Genomic DNA, 14,285 nt, shown 5'->3' with positions numbered 1-14,285 from the left:
TCTCTATCTTATCTTTTTGGCTGACTTCCAGAATCATCGTCCACGAGCGCATTGATTTGATCTTGCACATGCCGCATTGGATGGCATTTCTGATTAGCAGGGTTTAGCGCCGCGCATAGCATTGCGTTTTCATTGCCTCCGTGGCATCCTCCTCCTTTGCATATTTTTCCCTTTGCCGATTTTTTCATGGACATATTTTTTTATACAGCTCATGTAGAGACATGTCGATACGAAAATGACCAGAGCACGTCTACTGGTCATATGAATACATAAAACCTTTTATATTTCATGTCTTCAAAAATCAGTGCCAAATCTTAGTTCGGAGAAACGCTGGAGAGGTCGCGGGCGGGTCACTGCAGTACCCTCCCAGGCATGAAAACAGGACCCGATCGATTTCCTACGTTTACCTGTGCAAATACCCAAATCCTGCTTTTCGAGAATCGAATCTAGATTCTGGAACCTGCTGAGAACCATCTAATCCTCTCACAAGCCAAATCAAGCCCCATGCATGCATAGAACCATCTGCGGCTGAAAACCAGGCCCAAAGAAACAAACAGGCAGCTGAGCATGCGTACCCGTCCCTAATTCCAAAAAAGATATTAGACTACGCCATGGCGGTGGGGGCTATATGTCTGGATTAACTACGCACCAGTGAGCATGCGGCGTAGGCGCTTAACCTGCAGGACGTGCAGCAGACCCCGTGCAAAGGAGTGGTGAGCCGGGCTCAAGTTTCAGGCATGCGGCTAAAAGATGGAGTAAGAGCTAAGGATGTTAATGCGGGCTACGCTATTTAATCTTCAGCTTACTACACGGGACATAGATATCCGCGTACTCGGACATATACGGACATGGGGACTTGTTTCCGTTCTGGGATGCATGTGGGCGGAAGATGATGGTATGGATTCGTCCTCTATGGTCAAAGATGTAAGCGCTAGTACAAAGATAGGCGCGTCGATATTTGTTCGGTTCAACGGTATCGTTTTTAACGTGTCGGTCATGTCTGCATGTCTGGGCCCACTTCTGAAGACCATGGATTTCCGTTGCGCATTTGCTCAAAGATAATCAGCTAGCTTCAGCAGTTTCTTCGTCCGATTCCAAGTCCTCCTCGACTACTGGGAACGTGCACAAGGCGGCAACGCCTCCCAATCCGTCCAGTCTTCTCCCGCTCTCATGGTCGGAGCTGAGTACACGCACTTCGCCCCCTTCGTCGTCCCGCACTCGGTCAACCAGTGACACCCATCGTTTGCGCTCCGCCACGTCCTGTGACCGGAACAATCGATTGGAGATAATGAGGACGCCGCCCCCACGGCCCACGGCTCCTTGGTCGACTGCCGACTCGACCTCGCGGGGTCCATAGATGGCCTTGTTAGACTCCTTGCGGAGATGTCCAAGAAAGTCGTCCATCAGTTTGGTCTCGCGGGCATACTTGGTATCCGCAAGGATGGTTTTCACTGCAGGCGATTGCAGAACCTCGGCGAGAGAATGCAAATAGCCAGAGGCTGAGTGGACTACGACAATACTCGGTAATAGCCGTTTGAGGGCAGGTGTAGTCGTCGAGGCAACAGACTGTATGTATTTCTGAAAGCCGGCAGCGACAAAACCAGGAGACGCAAGAAGAACGGGCTTGACGGGCTCGTTACTGGTGAGAGAAGTAGCGCTGGTGTTGAACTCCATCTGCCGGAGGAGTGTGTCCAATGTAACCTGGTAGAATTTTGACATTCCCTGTTTCGCGTAAGTAACTAATTTCTATACCAGAGCATTGGCACATGGGTTGAGGCAGTACCTTATCATGATCCCCGCCTCCGCCGCCTTGTCGTTTTCGCGGAACCGACATCTCGACCTTCTGCTTCAAGACAGTTTGAAATTGCCCAATAAAGCAGATGTGGGCCAGTCCCTCTTGCATAACAACAGCGACCGCTTCCGCCCTCCGTTTGCCGCTCTCGTCAACGGCATCCTGGAGCATCTGTACAGCAATGCTGTCCCACCCAACTCCTTCCCCATTGGCACCGATCTCTTTCTCCAGGGTGAAATTGCGATTCAGCTCCAGATCTAACGTATGATGTTGTCCGACTTTGGTGTGCGGTGTCTCGTTCACAATTGTTCCTCCAACATGCAGTTGGGAGCTCTGAGGGTCGAAATCCAAGCTTTTCACGCGGATTTCCAGTGTCAAGTGAACTCGAGATGAAGTTGTTGTACCGGTGTCGTGCGTCGTTGTGACGCGACGGATTGCGCTTGCGCGAAGGAGGTCGCCGGGTCTGATCAGGTTGTAGGCGTGCCACTTAATGCAGGAGCCGTCAGAGCAGCAAAGTATCCGATGGGGATCGGGTCGCATACCATATCCTCTGGCTCTTCAGGACACAGAGTGACTGTGCCTGAGCCACCGTGCTCTATCTTGTTCTTTATTAGACGCATTTGACCAGTAGGTGTAGAGATGTGGGATGTTGAAAAAATAGATAGCCAATAGTATGTATATCGAAGATATGAGTGTTATAAGTTGTTGTGATAGAAATATACTTTCCCCAAGAAGGTGCTTAGCACTCAGTTAAGCCAACAGTGACAGAGACACTGTCGCCCTCGCAAATCATGAAGAAAACCGCCGTAAAGCAGAGAGATGATTCAACTTCAGGCGCCAAGGCAGCTTCAGGAGATGCGGGACAGTTCCTGAATAGGACTAGCACAGTTACTTATCGATAAGAACGTGGAACCCTAATTCCTGAGACACATCAACCAGGTTGTGCAGAGAGAGAAGTGATGTCATTCATGGTATGTAGTACGTCCATGATAGTATGATAGTACATCGCCTCAGGAGTGTCTCGAGGTCATCAGAACGGCTTGCTTCCGGGCCAAAATAGAGGGTTCAGGAGAACCTAGGCCGGTTTTCTCCAACAATCTTACGGAGTAGTCATTGAGCCGAGCCAACTCAATGCCGTTATCCTTTCCTGGAACCCGACAAAACCTGCCCCACGTCAGTTACACTCCACCGCAAGACCCATCAGGAAGCTCGTAATGGCATTTGACTTTCGGGGAGGGAGACAGGAGCGACTATCGGGTCTCCAAGGTCTCCAAATCATCATGGACTCCAACGGATGACCGGCGGTACAAATACGGCTCTGAGTTCGTGCAGCTGTGTGTTTTTTCCTCGCCCATCCGCTCTATTTCTTGACTGATTGTCCCTTTCGTCATCATACCAACTCCGTGGTAACTGGCAACAATGGCCCCCCTATCTCTTCAGTCGACCTACAAAATGGTCTCGGGATATGAAATCCCGGTTGTTGGGTTCGGTGTGAGTAACAACCCCCCAGTGGCATAGTTTCGACTATGAAAATCAAGCTGCTGACGCAAGGATCGTAAGGTTTATCAAACGTGTGTTGAAATTCTATAGCAATTCATCATTCAGGACTGAACTCCATGCCTAACCTCTAAATGGCAATGCAGGCCACCCGAGATCACCGAGAAGGTCACTCTCAAGGCACTGGAAACTGGATACCGCCATGTAGGTGCCATGAGGCCCATGAGAACCATTGGAGAACCAGGCAATTGATGCTAACCGGGCCTGCTTCACTAGATTGACAGCGCGAAATACTATGCGAATGAGAAAGAATGTGCGGTGGCTATGAAAAAGTCTGGAATTGACCGTTCTAAGATCTTTTTCACCACCAAGGTTCCCGCGTCTTCCATGTCCTATGAAAAGGCCAAGGAAGCCATTGAGCAAAGTGTTGCTGCTGCCGATCTTGGTTACATTGATCTGTAAGCGGATAACCCCGGTCTTTGACGATCAAGCGACCCCCTGGCTAACCAAGGGGCAGAGTCCTGCTCCACGCACCCTACGGTGGGAAGGAGGGTCGCCTTGGTGCCTGGCGCGCTCTCGTGGAGGCTCAGAAGGCAGGCCACATTCATTCCATTGGCGTCTCCAACTATGGCATTCATCATCTGGAGGAGTTGGAGGAGTACATTAACAGCGGAGTTGGAGGCCAGATTTCTGTTGGCCAGTACGAGATTCACCCCTGGTGTGCGCGAGAGGACATTGTTGCCTGGCTGAAGAAGCGCAACGTCGTTGTTGAAGCCTATTCTCCTCTTGTTCAAGCTCAGCGCATGGACGAGCCTGTATTACAGAACTTGGCCAAGAAGCACAACAAGACGGGCGCTCAAATCCTGATCCGGTGGAGTCTGCAAAAGGTACCTCCTGTGTCTCTATTATCGAATGAGTATGTGGCTAATGCAGTCTTGCAGGGGTATGTTCCTCTTCCGAAGTCTGTGACCGATTCCCGTATCGTTGAGAACACGCAGGTGTTTGACTTTGAATTGTCTGGCGAGGACATGGAGAGACTGAACACCGGCATTTATGCCCCTGTTTGCTGGGATCCTGCTAAGGATGTTCCGCTGTAGAGCGATTCCTTTAAATTCACTGAAAACAGCAGAAAGGCGATGGCAGCAGGCGAAAAATATATACACGTCTCTTTCGCTCATATATAGAAGCAACACAGTGACAGGGGTAAATGCAGGATTTTATTAGGCAACAATGATCAAATCTCAAAGAAGTTGTCTCTCTAGATGAATTGAGCACTTTGTAAACTTAAGTGGTACTAGTAGCAGCCGTGGGGAATGGGAAACGCTTGTTGATCTTCTGGCCGGGACAACATATCGCCGCCAAACAAGGATGTTAACAGTAGCTCTCCGCGTTATCAGAACAATGTATTGCCATCAACGATAACCGAAAGAAGCTTACAAGACACGATCTTCAAATGCACCGCTACATCTCGATCAGGAAAAATTATACCTGAACTACCTGTCATCCCTCTACCATGCCCGATCGGCCGCGGCGCATTATTCTGGAAAAATCCAAGACAGTGCGCCGCCGGTATCAACGCAGCAACAAACGATTCCAATTTACAGCTTCACAGATCGAACGCATCGAACGCGAAGAAGAACGCGAAGCACGAGCTAAGAAGCTTAGAGAGAGGGAGAAGAAACGGCAATCCAGTAAGAAGAAAAAAGCCGAAAAGGAAGCCAAAGAACGCGAAGCACGAAGACGACTCGGTCTCCCTGATCCTCATGCTCTCCCCATTCCTTCCAGTCAGCCATTGCTTTCCAAATTTCTCAAGAGGCCTGCAGCGAAACCGGATACTGAGAGTGAGACTTGTGAGGATACAGAGCCGGACAGCCACAGCCAGGGGAGCATCGCAACCGAGCTTGACGAGAGCCTGCTCTCGGATTTAGATGTCGCTATCGTCGACGATCAGACGGCTGCCGGGGTATCAGAGCCAGATAAGCATACAGTAAGCGATGATGGCAAGGGTCATGTTGGTCGGACACAGGGCGACGATGACGAATTCTCCGAATGCTCGATTTTCTACGACGAAGACGTCATCAAAGAAGTGGAAACAATGGCTACTGCACAAGATACGACAGGCAGGCCGGGGGAAATAGACCAGGCGACGAAAGAGCCATGCAAACCTGCGTTAACGATAGGAGAATCATTCCAAGATGACACGGCGATACTTCTTGAAGAGTTTGGCCATGAATTCGCCAGCGACGAGGAATTTGAACAGGAATTGATTCGACTCGATACTGTATCCGTTGGAAACCTATCTTGACTTTTGACTATACGAATACTGGACATTCAATATGTGATTGGGAAAAATGTCTAATTTTGGTGGATTCAATGGCACACACCCTCGCACAAGTTCATTCTTGAGGGACAGACTGCATTGGAACCATTGTTGACAGTCACTGACAATAATTCTGCAACCTCGCAGACTCGCGCAGCTCAACACCGAAGACAGCCGTTTGATCCGACCCGACGGACGGTCTGAAACGGCCAGGCCCGCACTGATCGGATCGTGATGGCCCCTCCTGTCGGGTCGGGCGGTGATAAGCTGGGCGGCGGCTGAACCCCGCCATGCTAGCAGGCATTCCAACGGAATCCATTATTCTGAACGAGAATTATGAAGGCAGCTTGCACGAACAGAGATTATGCGGTAACAATAGGAATGACCACTTGGACAGCCGCCTCGCTGTGCTGAAGACACGACACTATATCGGAGCGCATTATCGATAAGATAGGAGAACGAAGCCGAAGAATGGGTTGACGTCAATGCGGAATAAAACATTTAGCGTGTCGACTCGGTTTGTTTGAGAGCTTCTTGGAGATACCTCATTGCTATCTATTTCTTCGCATACACAGTAAATTCGAACGCTATTGCATTCTCCTTCTCGTCTTTCCTCGCATTTTGTACTGGCACCTTTTACTTCCATTCATCGAATCGAAAAGATGCCGTGCCTCGAAGTATGTGGGCACTCAATCCACTATGCTGATTCCCATCCCAACGGAGCTCCCAAAGACGGTGCGACCATTGTCTTCATACACGGCCTTGGCTCCTCCCAAAATTACTACTTTCCTATTCTCCACCATCTGACTCCTAAGCACCGCTGCATCACTCTCGACACGTATGGTTCTGCCCGCTCCCCGTACACCAGCCAGGCCATCACCATTTCTACCATTGCCTCGGATGTCATTGCGGTGCTGGATGCTCTACACATCCCCAAGGCCGTCGTCGTCGGCCACTCGATGGGCGGACTGGTCGTGACGCTCTTGGGTGCGCAGTGCAGCGATCGTATCAGGGCTGTAGTAGCCGTGGGTCCCACCCATCCCTCGGAGACCCTAGCATCCACGATGCACCGGAGGAGCGATACCGTGCTCAAGGGTACGTTGCTTAGGCCCAAACTCATCATCGAAATGTATTACGTGTGAGCTAACCCAAAATAGCCGGCATGGAAGCGATGGCCGACACCGTCCCCAACGCCGCTACAGGCTCGCAAGCCTCCCCGCTCGCCAAAGCATTCATTCGCGAGCTCCTCTTAGGCCAGAACCCAAAGGGCTACGCCACGCTATGCCAGGCTATTGCCAAGGCCCCGCGATCGACTACTCGTGTATCACTGTGCCGTTTCTGCTCATTGCGGGTGAGGAGGATAAGTCCGCGTCGTTGGAAGGGTGCAAATATATCTTTGATCGGGTGTCGAGTGAGACGAAGAAGATGGAGGTATTGCCCAAAGTCGGCCATTGGCACTGCATCGAGGCACCGGAGCTGGTGGGTGGGATGATTGCGGGGTTTATTGAGAGAGTGTGATGTGCCTTATGAAGTTATAGTATCTGGGCAGATATTGAACGAATTGTCTTTAGACAAATATTTAGTGTTTCATCGCTCTTAATACTCCAGCTGTATCATTGCACCCGTTGATCATCAAGCCAGAAGGCAATCTTGGCAAGTCCAGATCAAGACAACATTAAGACTCAAAAGCTGACTCCAGCAAAAAGAGAAGCTATCATCGCATTACGGTATCACGGAATAACACAAAATATATATACACAAATCCCAGCTATTGTCAGACTCCAGTCCATTCCACTGGCCTACGTCCGGTCCGCTACCAGCTTAACATCGTATTCAAGCTCAAGTCCAGCTTGAGGGTCATCCTTGCGCGGCACAAAGTCCACGATCAGCGAGTCCTTGACGGCAAACACCGAGTCGTTGGTTAGGTACTTGTCCTGGCGGTCGAAGATCTGCGTGGTGAGCGGCTTGTAGCCTTCGTGCGTAGCCTGCAGTGCAGTTAGCCCAAGCTGCCTCTTTACTCGACAGAAGCGAATACTCACGATGATGTGGATATGGGCAGGGCGATAGGGGTGTCGGTCCATGAGCTCGAGTAACTTCCCTGCGGGACCTGTACAGCAGTCAAGATTAGCGCGTCTGCAAAGCCTCTATAGCGATAGCGACAGGCGACGATGTCAGATACATACCGTCATTCGGAACAGGATATGGCGTCGGACGCAGGCAGTAAAAGTAGTACCGCCCGTCAGCATCCGTCTTGAACTTCCCGCGCAGGTTGAACTCTTCCTGGTTCGGATCCTGCTGCTCATACAGCCCATTGGTAGACGCCTGCCACACCTCCACCGTCGCGCCAACGAGCGGCGTCTTGGTCTGGAAACCAACCACCCGGCCGTGCATGAATACCATCTCGCCGTCCGGCACGTCTTTGACGATATTGTCGCCGTTGTTGCGGTAGGGGGTGTCGGCGCGGAAGAACGGGCCCAGGATGGCGGTTGCGGTGGGTGCATCGGCGGCCTCTTCAGCCAGCTTGAAGGTGATTTCGTCGACGAGCCTGTATACGCACAGCAAGCGATACGATTAGTACTGGTGTCGGAGACTGTAAAGCGGGGATAGGTGGCACGTACGACTCGAGCCCGATCACGTCGCAGACGAGCTGGCCTTCGTTGCGCTTGTCATCGCTCATCTGGCCGGCCCAGTTGAGCAGCTTGACGCCGGCCATCCATTCGTCGACGGTCAGTTCGTTCTCGCGCGCAAAGTCATGCACATGGCGGATCAGGCTGGCCATGACCTTCCGGAAGCGCGGGTTCGTCTTGGGACCCATCGCGTTGATGACATTGTCGGTGAAATTGGGGTCAAATCGATGAGTAGCCATGACTGTATGTGCCTCAAGGATCGTATGCGGTAGAGAGGTCGGGTATATACTGTATCGGAGTTGGAAGAGATGACGTGGATGAGAATCAATAACAGTCAACGGAAGAAACAGTCGCGAGGACTACCATCCAGCTTATATTGCAACAAAATCTAAATCAACAGAGTATGATTGGAAATACTCGCTTTCCGGACGGCAATATGTGCCCCAGATCCCAAGAAGACCCCGCAATTGATGAGAGTCCGTCAACAGCTATTGAACGCCGGCTCACCAACATAATTGATTGGGCAGTACAATGATTGGCCATCTAGGATTGATAGACATTGCAATCGGAAGCAGATCAAGTCATCAATCTAACTGCCTTTTGTTCCGTCGTGTCATTTGCAATGCAAAGCCGTATGACACTTTTTCGGATAGGGAGTAGAGGACCATGGCGACGATCCGATTTCCCCGCAATCCGTCGGATATCGGATAGTCGCGCTTATGTAAGGTCCCAGCATCGTCCCCGCACCATCAGGTGATTTTGCTTATCATTATGCATCAATATTAAAGATAACTGGACAGAGTCCTGTGTACAGCTTCAGAGCTAGATGTAAATTTAAGCATATGCGCTCAGACAAAATATCAGTAAGACTTGTTCATCACAGGGTCATGGAGATCATCCATTTCTTTTACCCCCTCTCCTCCCATCCGATCCTGCTTGTGGACCCTTGGGATTGCCTCTCTGAAGCAATTCCGACGGCAATTCCTTGATCGTTTGCCCACGTTCCCAAATCTTCCCGAGCCCACATTTCCGTTCCACAACAACATCAAAGAATTCAAGGGGAATGATCTTTTGCGATGTGCCATCTCCAGCCTCCTGACCCCCCCTACATCCACGCCCTCACTCAGGATGACCCCGTTCTCACTGCGCCAGAACGGACACCCCGCGGCCATTGCCTTCTTGATGTCAATGTAGATCAGAATCTGCGCATCTCGCCTCATCCCGGAGATTACTCGCCCATCGTTTAGGCCCGAGGGTGTCGTAGCTGAGTGTGCCGTCCCGTCTACATGTGTAGGTAGCACGGATTCCAGGGAAGGCCCAGTTGCAAAATGAACCTGGTTCCGTCCCATGCACCGCAGCCCGCCGGACTGGAGAATGGCCGACCAAACGGCATGGTATGTCCCGTGCACAACAGTGTCCGGTAACCTCGCCTCGTCTTCCAATGTCAGTCTCTCCAGGAACGCGGCCGCGTCCACGCTCTTAATGCTGTGCCCCTGCGTCGCTCGGATCAGGAAATGAGACGGGTCTGTATCGTTCACGGCGAGTGCCGTCGCCGTTGCATTCTCCTGCCCCGCGCTGGTGGTCGGGACCTGCGATGTAGGCATCGAGCTCGGTTCTGTTTCGCAGACGGGGGTCTCCCCTTCGCGCTCCCCAGTCGTTGTTGTGTCGCTTAAAGCCTTCGCCGAAGGGATGTGTAACAGCGCAAACCGCTTTTTGTCGGATGAGGCAACCGCGTGAATGATTTCAGGAAGAGTAACCTTAAGAGACTTGATTTTTTTCCATGCTAGCTGTCCGAGATATGTGTATCAGTCATATACCCTATTGAATGGTTCCGTCTGTCGTGCATACCACGTCCGCCACGTTGGCATACCCTTGAGAATCCATTTTCAGCCCTTCCTTTTCTGCTGCATGGCGCAATAGCAGACTTAACGCTTTAGAAATAGTCACTTCACGGCTCTGGTTGCCTCCTCTACCCCTGCGTTGATTTTGCGACATTGTGACGGACTCGGCAAGCGGAGAGGAGGGGTATCTCGTCAGTGAACGGAGGTTCTGGGTTCGGCGTAGAAGAATGGCGATGAAACGGAATTGTCGGTTAATCGTGCTTGCTTTTCTACTGTATAGGAGCTCGCAGTGTCAGTAACTGACTCGATAGAAGACTCATCCGGAGGCTGAGCTCACGCGATGACTCAATGTGACTGCAGCGTGACTGGGCAATGTTGTTCTCGTACCATGAGATTAGGGAAAGCTATGAAAACCGAGTCCACAGGAGCGCCTCAAGCTGTAGGAAAACATCGGCGATTAGTATTAGCGAGAACAGGGATTTGGCTCGATTTGGACATACATTAATGACAGTTCGACGATCCCAGCTGTGCAATAAACGGAGAAATTTTGTTTACATCATCGGCGGGCAATAATATCCCTCACCGACCCACCCGGACTAGGAAGGAAAGAGCTAAGATAGCAATAGTCTACTCCGTCCAATTCGGTATACAGTGAATCGTAGACTTGGCCAGTTATAGAGGTTAGGCTTATGATAGAAAGTTTCTTGAGGAAAGAGTACATATAGTGGACAATGTTGATGTCGATTAGCGAAAATGCCTAATAACCTCATGCCTCCATAAATGGGTATCGAAAGTAACAGAAAACTATCCCACCATGCCTCATGAACTTCTAAAACCATCCTCGTCCTAAACCAAATATATGAAACGAGTTCCTGAGGGTATACGCCACGCTTACCGGTCGCAAACGCAGCTGCATTCTGCAACGGGGCAAACGTTGTGCTTTGCAAACCACTCTCTGGCGTGATGTGCATGGAAACCATGATTGCAATTGATACAGAAGACGACGAATCTGCGCATGACGTCGGCTTCTGTGGATTTGCGCTGCTCCTGACCAGCATCGGCGGCGATACACGCCCTGGACATTGGATCTGGAGAGCCCATCCAGAGCGTGCAAACTCCACAACGGGGCATCGGCCGTCCACACCTGGCGCAGACCATTCCTGACATAACAGCTGTACCCAAGGGATTGCCAGCGGTTTGATGCACCACTTCGCCTGTAGCCGAAGGAGAAAATTGGGAGGATGCATCATGTTGGGTGAGAGGTCGAGTGCAGTAGTTACAAGTCAAGCTGACTTGTTGGCGGGGCGGCTCGATGAGTTTGCGCCCGTCCCAGGTGACGGCAAACTTGCGCGAGCCGACATCGAATCGCGCTCTCTCTAATTGGAGTTTCCATGAGTTCATCTGCCAGCGATAGGTTTCGCGCCATGCTTCATACCGAGCCCTGCCCCAACCAGTCCTGACGAAGCGTGGGACTGTGTGGCTCATGGCTAGAACCGGCGTCTGAACATCATTGAATTTGTTGATATAAGATTGGAAAAGGTCCAAGGCAGAATGGCCAAGACCCGTGAGGACTATACCTTCAATGTCGCCTTGTCGGATGACTTCAGCAATGGTTTCCTTCAAGTACCCGGAGAGTTCCGCGTCAGGAAGCCAACGTAGAGCTACCTCGATCCGGTAACTCAAAGGAAGCGTAGACTCGTGAATAACGGACTTCCAATCTCCCTTACTCACGAGCGCCAATATAGCTCGCGCGTAGGGGTCTGTGAGCTCCTTGGCGATCTCCGCGCATGTCTCTTCCCAATCTGAGTCGGTATCACCTTTGGCCGCGCCTGCGATAGCCATGGCAAGCAGCTTATGCGCCTGGGTGGGCGTGTGACTGCGCAACGCCTGGTACGCCAGTTTAGCCTCGTCCTGGAAGACGGCCAATGCAGCTGCTTTAGTATGCTGGTTGTCTGCAGAAAGCCTTTTGACAAGTTCCTCCAATTCGCGATGAGATTGTGCCGCACCGCAGAGACGCAGACAAAGTCGTCGATGTTCCGGACGAGCTGTCTGACATCCTTTTGATTCGGGCAATCTTAATTGCTCCCGCACCATTTGGATAATACTTTCGCTGATAGATGGAGACTCGTCGCCGCTTGGACCGATGTGCCGGCTGTCATAACTTTGACCTGCAAGAAATTAGCAAACCGCATAATCAGCAAAGACGAAAATACCCTACCTAGATCATTGTTCCAGATATCACATACCCCCAGGTAATTGAAATCCATGCCATTTATGATCATTGACTCATCAGACGAGTCCGAACGTGCGCCTGTATTGCCTGTCAGAGAATCTATACCAATGTTATCGTAAAAATTACTCACGATCGACCCAGTCCCAGAGGCACTGAAGTTGAGGGTCATCGGCTAAAATTCGCTTGTTGCGCGTTTCGTCGAATAAGTAGCCTTCCTTGCACCGTAGTCTGTTTACGGTCAATAACGCCAAGGCTTCCTCTGCAGTGAGAGGTTGACCCAGAGTTCCCAGTGATAAATTCCGTTCTCGAGATTCACGACTGGAGAGAGGATCTTTGACACGGGTCTCCGATCGTGCAGCTCGGCCTCCTTGCGACAGCTTCCTCTCTTCTAAAGCTGCCAGATTCGCCTCGCGAATGCTCTCAATTACTTCTGAAATCTTCGTCTGATTCCCGAAGGCGGGCCGTAACTCAGTAAAATCGAGATGATTCTCCGAGATACCACGGATCAGAACACCTTGAGAGGATAGCCGCACAGGCGGAGACGGAGGCTGTGCTGTAGCCAGGCCGACCCGACCATTTCCAGCTAACGTTATGGCAGTGGGCTCGCTGGAAGTACTCAGGTTCAGAAAGTCGAACGCCACGACTCTATCTGACTCCTCACAGCCTCGGGTCGGATGATTGAATGGGCTGAGGACATCGCGGATCGACTTCGTATAGATCTGTTCTGGATAGGTATGGAAGGACCCTTGCCCGAGGGTCTCCTCCATGGACATGCGGTACTCTTCTGGCAAGTATTCTTTGACGATGTCAAAAGTTTTGAAGCCGCCAGTGTTCGAAAGCGCACCCAGACAGCCTCTTTTGGTCTTCGAGAATCGCAGACTCCAGAGAGATGTTTTGGGTCCGAAGACATTCTTGAATTCAAGTGCTGGGCCCGGATGTCCAGACTCCAGCATATTCGCAGCCCCGGTGACATTAAACCGGGAGCTGGCCCGTCGGTCCCAGAGGCAGATGGTAGGGTCGTTCGTTGGATAACAGGATGCGATATAGTTCTCATCAAGCGAGTTGATCGCAAGATTGTGTACGCATCGCGTGGGAAACTGTAGAGACGGATTGCCAGGACCTTCTGTAGGAAATTAGTCGCACACTCCAGCCGAAAGAAGGAAAGTAACAGGGTACAGAGCCTCTGCAAAAGACGGACAAAATACTTACCTCGAAGATCATATATTCTCACATATTGGCCCTTCACCCCGGTGACAAGCATGTCGGGTTGGTCTCTAAAGAATTTGACACTCGTAATCGGCTCCGAGCTAGCCAATTTTCTGAGAGGCTCGACATATCCCTTGGGACCTTTGTTGATCATACGCTGATTGACATCCCAAATGTTCAAACAAAAGTCGTTGCGGACTCGATCCAGCCCAGCAGCCAGTAGGCCGTGTCTGCTGAACGAGACAGCATTACAATACCGCTGATGGCGAATGGGGAATGAAATCGACTCCGCATTCTCGCTGCTCAAACGCAAGACAGTCGCGTCACCAGAGGATTGGCCGACAGCGACGAGGGACTCGTCCACGGGAGACCAATCGAAGGCGCGAAAGGCTGGCACCTTTGTGTGCGTCGACAGTACTTCATGTTCCAGATTCTTGCCATCGAATCCAGTGACTCTGCAGAGTCGGAAGGTTTTCCCTGTCACGTCCACGGAGAGAAAGCGCTGTTCCGCTGTGGTGGAGGACGGGGCCCAGCGAATGGCGGTCTCCATTGTTTCCTTGCGGATTGTCTGAGCCGTCGAGGGATGCTCACAGTAGGTAAGTACCTTAGTCAAGCAGCCTGGCCCATTCTAAGAAACGACGCTCAGCTTGCAAAGCTAAGCTGACTCGAATCGAGAGTCCGGACGCATAGTAGCAAGTAGAACTCTTTAGAAGTCAAGGTTGGCGATACGAGGGCGCAATCCCAGTGTTTCCCAACTCGCATTGAATAA

General features: G+C 51.2%; 7 protein-coding genes across 7 annotated transcripts; 3 read left to right on the top strand and 4 right to left on the bottom strand.

Moving 5' to 3' along the window:
• Positions 1-875: 875 nt before the first annotated feature.
• Positions 876-2,779, bottom strand: P174DRAFT_436596 (putative translation factor pelota). Its single transcript, XM_024826084.1, has 3 exons — positions 2,335-2,779; positions 1,784-2,278; positions 876-1,722 (listed from the first exon to the last, which is right to left on the bottom strand). The coding sequence occupies exons 1-3, from the start codon at positions 2,410-2,412 to the stop codon at positions 1,063-1,065; spliced, it is 1,233 nt and encodes a 410-aa protein (XP_024686804.1). The 5' UTR covers positions 2,413-2,779; the 3' UTR covers positions 876-1,062.
• A 51-nt stretch (positions 2,780-2,830) lies between these two features.
• P174DRAFT_381533 (aldo/keto reductase family protein) lies at positions 2,831-4,524 on the top strand. The gene is made up of 6 exons (XM_024823082.1): positions 2,831-3,283; positions 3,353-3,363; positions 3,436-3,493; positions 3,566-3,747; positions 3,807-4,176; positions 4,231-4,524. The coding sequence occupies exons 1-6, from the start codon at positions 3,212-3,214 to the stop codon at positions 4,384-4,386; spliced, it is 849 nt and encodes a 282-aa protein (XP_024686803.1). The 5' UTR covers positions 2,831-3,211; the 3' UTR covers positions 4,387-4,524.
• A 278-nt stretch (positions 4,525-4,802) lies between these two features.
• Positions 4,803-5,594, top strand: P174DRAFT_415964 (uncharacterized protein; the record flags this gene model as incomplete). Its single annotated transcript, XM_024824456.1, has 1 exon — positions 4,803-5,594. One exon carries the CDS (start codon positions 4,803-4,805, stop codon positions 5,592-5,594), a length of 792 nt encoding a protein of 263 aa, XP_024686802.1.
• Positions 5,595-6,271: 677 nt separating this feature from the next.
• On the top strand, positions 6,272-7,127 carry P174DRAFT_415963 (alpha/beta fold hydrolase; the record flags this gene model as incomplete). Its single annotated transcript, XM_024824455.1, has 3 exons — positions 6,272-6,704; positions 6,767-6,930; positions 6,966-7,127. 3 exons carry the CDS (start codon positions 6,272-6,274, stop codon positions 7,125-7,127), a joined length of 759 nt encoding a protein of 252 aa, XP_024686801.1.
• Positions 7,128-7,316: 189 nt separating this feature from the next.
• P174DRAFT_398830 (intradiol ring-cleavage dioxygenase) lies at positions 7,317-8,883 on the bottom strand. Its single transcript, XM_024823851.1, has 4 exons — positions 8,228-8,883; positions 7,793-8,154; positions 7,649-7,716; positions 7,317-7,594 (listed from the first exon to the last, which is right to left on the bottom strand). Exons 1-4 carry the CDS (start codon positions 8,473-8,475, stop codon positions 7,409-7,411), a joined length of 864 nt encoding a protein of 287 aa, XP_024686800.1. The 5' UTR covers positions 8,476-8,883; the 3' UTR covers positions 7,317-7,408.
• Positions 8,884-9,039: 156 nt separating this feature from the next.
• P174DRAFT_499911 (tRNA 2'-phosphotransferase) lies at positions 9,040-10,599 on the bottom strand. The gene is made up of 4 exons (XM_024830938.1): positions 10,578-10,599; positions 10,465-10,514; positions 10,085-10,349; positions 9,040-10,023 (listed from the first exon to the last, which is right to left on the bottom strand). The coding sequence occupies exons 3-4, from the start codon at positions 10,229-10,231 to the stop codon at positions 9,097-9,099; spliced, it is 1,074 nt and encodes a 357-aa protein (XP_024686799.1). The 5' UTR covers positions 10,232-10,349; positions 10,465-10,514; positions 10,578-10,599; the 3' UTR covers positions 9,040-9,096.
• Positions 10,600-10,816: 217 nt separating this feature from the next.
• P174DRAFT_381524 (uncharacterized protein) lies at positions 10,817-14,261 on the bottom strand. The gene is made up of 4 exons (XM_024823081.1): positions 13,520-14,261; positions 12,441-13,433; positions 12,296-12,388; positions 10,817-12,245 (listed from the first exon to the last, which is right to left on the bottom strand). The coding sequence occupies exons 1-4, from the start codon at positions 14,064-14,066 to the stop codon at positions 10,969-10,971; spliced, it is 2,910 nt and encodes a 969-aa protein (XP_024686798.1). The 5' UTR covers positions 14,067-14,261; the 3' UTR covers positions 10,817-10,968.
• Positions 14,262-14,285: the final 24 nt, after the last annotated feature.

Source organism: Aspergillus novofumigatus (assembly GCF_002847465.1).
Source record: "Aspergillus novofumigatus IBT 16806 chromosome Unknown P174scaffold_1, whole genome shotgun sequence".
NCBI lineage: Eukaryota > Fungi > Ascomycota > Eurotiomycetes > Eurotiales > Aspergillaceae > Aspergillus > Aspergillus novofumigatus.
The sequence above is the reverse complement of the archived record's forward strand: the minus strand, read 5'-3'. Positions and strand labels throughout refer to the sequence as shown.

Bases quoted from the DNA above. Each gene is read 5' to 3' on its own strand.
- P174DRAFT_436596 (XM_024826084.1), bottom strand. From the start codon at position 2,412: ATGCGTCTAATAAAGAACAAGATAGAGCACGGTGGCTCAGGCACAGTC. The intron at 2,279-2,334 runs GTATGCGACCCG...TCCTGCATTAAG, and splicing joins CTGAAGAGCCAGAGGATATG to TGGCACGCCTACAACCTGAT. The intron at 1,723-1,783 runs GTACTGCCTCAA...TACGCGAAACAG, and splicing joins GAGGCGGGGATCATGATAAG to GGAATGTCAAAATTCTACCA.
- P174DRAFT_381533 (XM_024823082.1), top strand. From the start codon at position 3,212: ATGGCCCCCCTATCTCTTCAGTCGACCTACAAAATGGTCTCGGGATAT. The intron at 3,494-3,565 runs GTAGGTGCCATG...CTGCTTCACTAG, and splicing joins TGGAAACTGGATACCGCCAT to ATTGACAGCGCGAAATACTA. The intron at 3,748-3,806 runs GTAAGCGGATAA...ACCAAGGGGCAG, and splicing joins GATCTTGGTTACATTGATCT to AGTCCTGCTCCACGCACCCT.
- P174DRAFT_398830 (XM_024823851.1), bottom strand. From the start codon at position 8,475: ATGGCTACTCATCGATTTGACCCCAATTTCACCGACAATGTCATCAAC. The intron at 8,155-8,227 runs GTACGTGCCACC...GTGCGTATACAG, and splicing joins GACGTGATCGGGCTCGAGTC to GCTCGTCGACGAAATCACCT. The intron at 7,717-7,792 runs GTATGTATCTGA...ACTGCTGTACAG, and splicing joins ATATCCTGTTCCGAATGACG to GTCCCGCAGGGAAGTTACTC.
- P174DRAFT_499911 (XM_024830938.1), bottom strand. From the start codon at position 10,231: ATGTCGCAAAATCAACGCAGGGGTAGAGGAGGCAACCAGAGCCGTGAA. The intron at 10,024-10,084 runs GTATGCACGACA...TATCTCGGACAG, and splicing joins ATGCCAACGTGGCGGACGTG to CTAGCATGGAAAAAAATCAA.
- P174DRAFT_381524 (XM_024823081.1), bottom strand. From the start codon at position 14,066: ATGGAGACCGCCATTCGCTGGGCCCCGTCCTCCACCACAGCGGAACAG. The intron at 13,434-13,519 runs GTAAGTATTTTG...AATTTCCTACAG, and splicing joins GAGAATATATGATCTTCGAG to AAGGTCCTGGCAATCCGTCT. The intron at 12,246-12,295 runs GTAGGGTATTTT...AATTTCTTGCAG, and splicing joins TATCTGGAACAATGATCTAG to GTCAAAGTTATGACAGCCGG.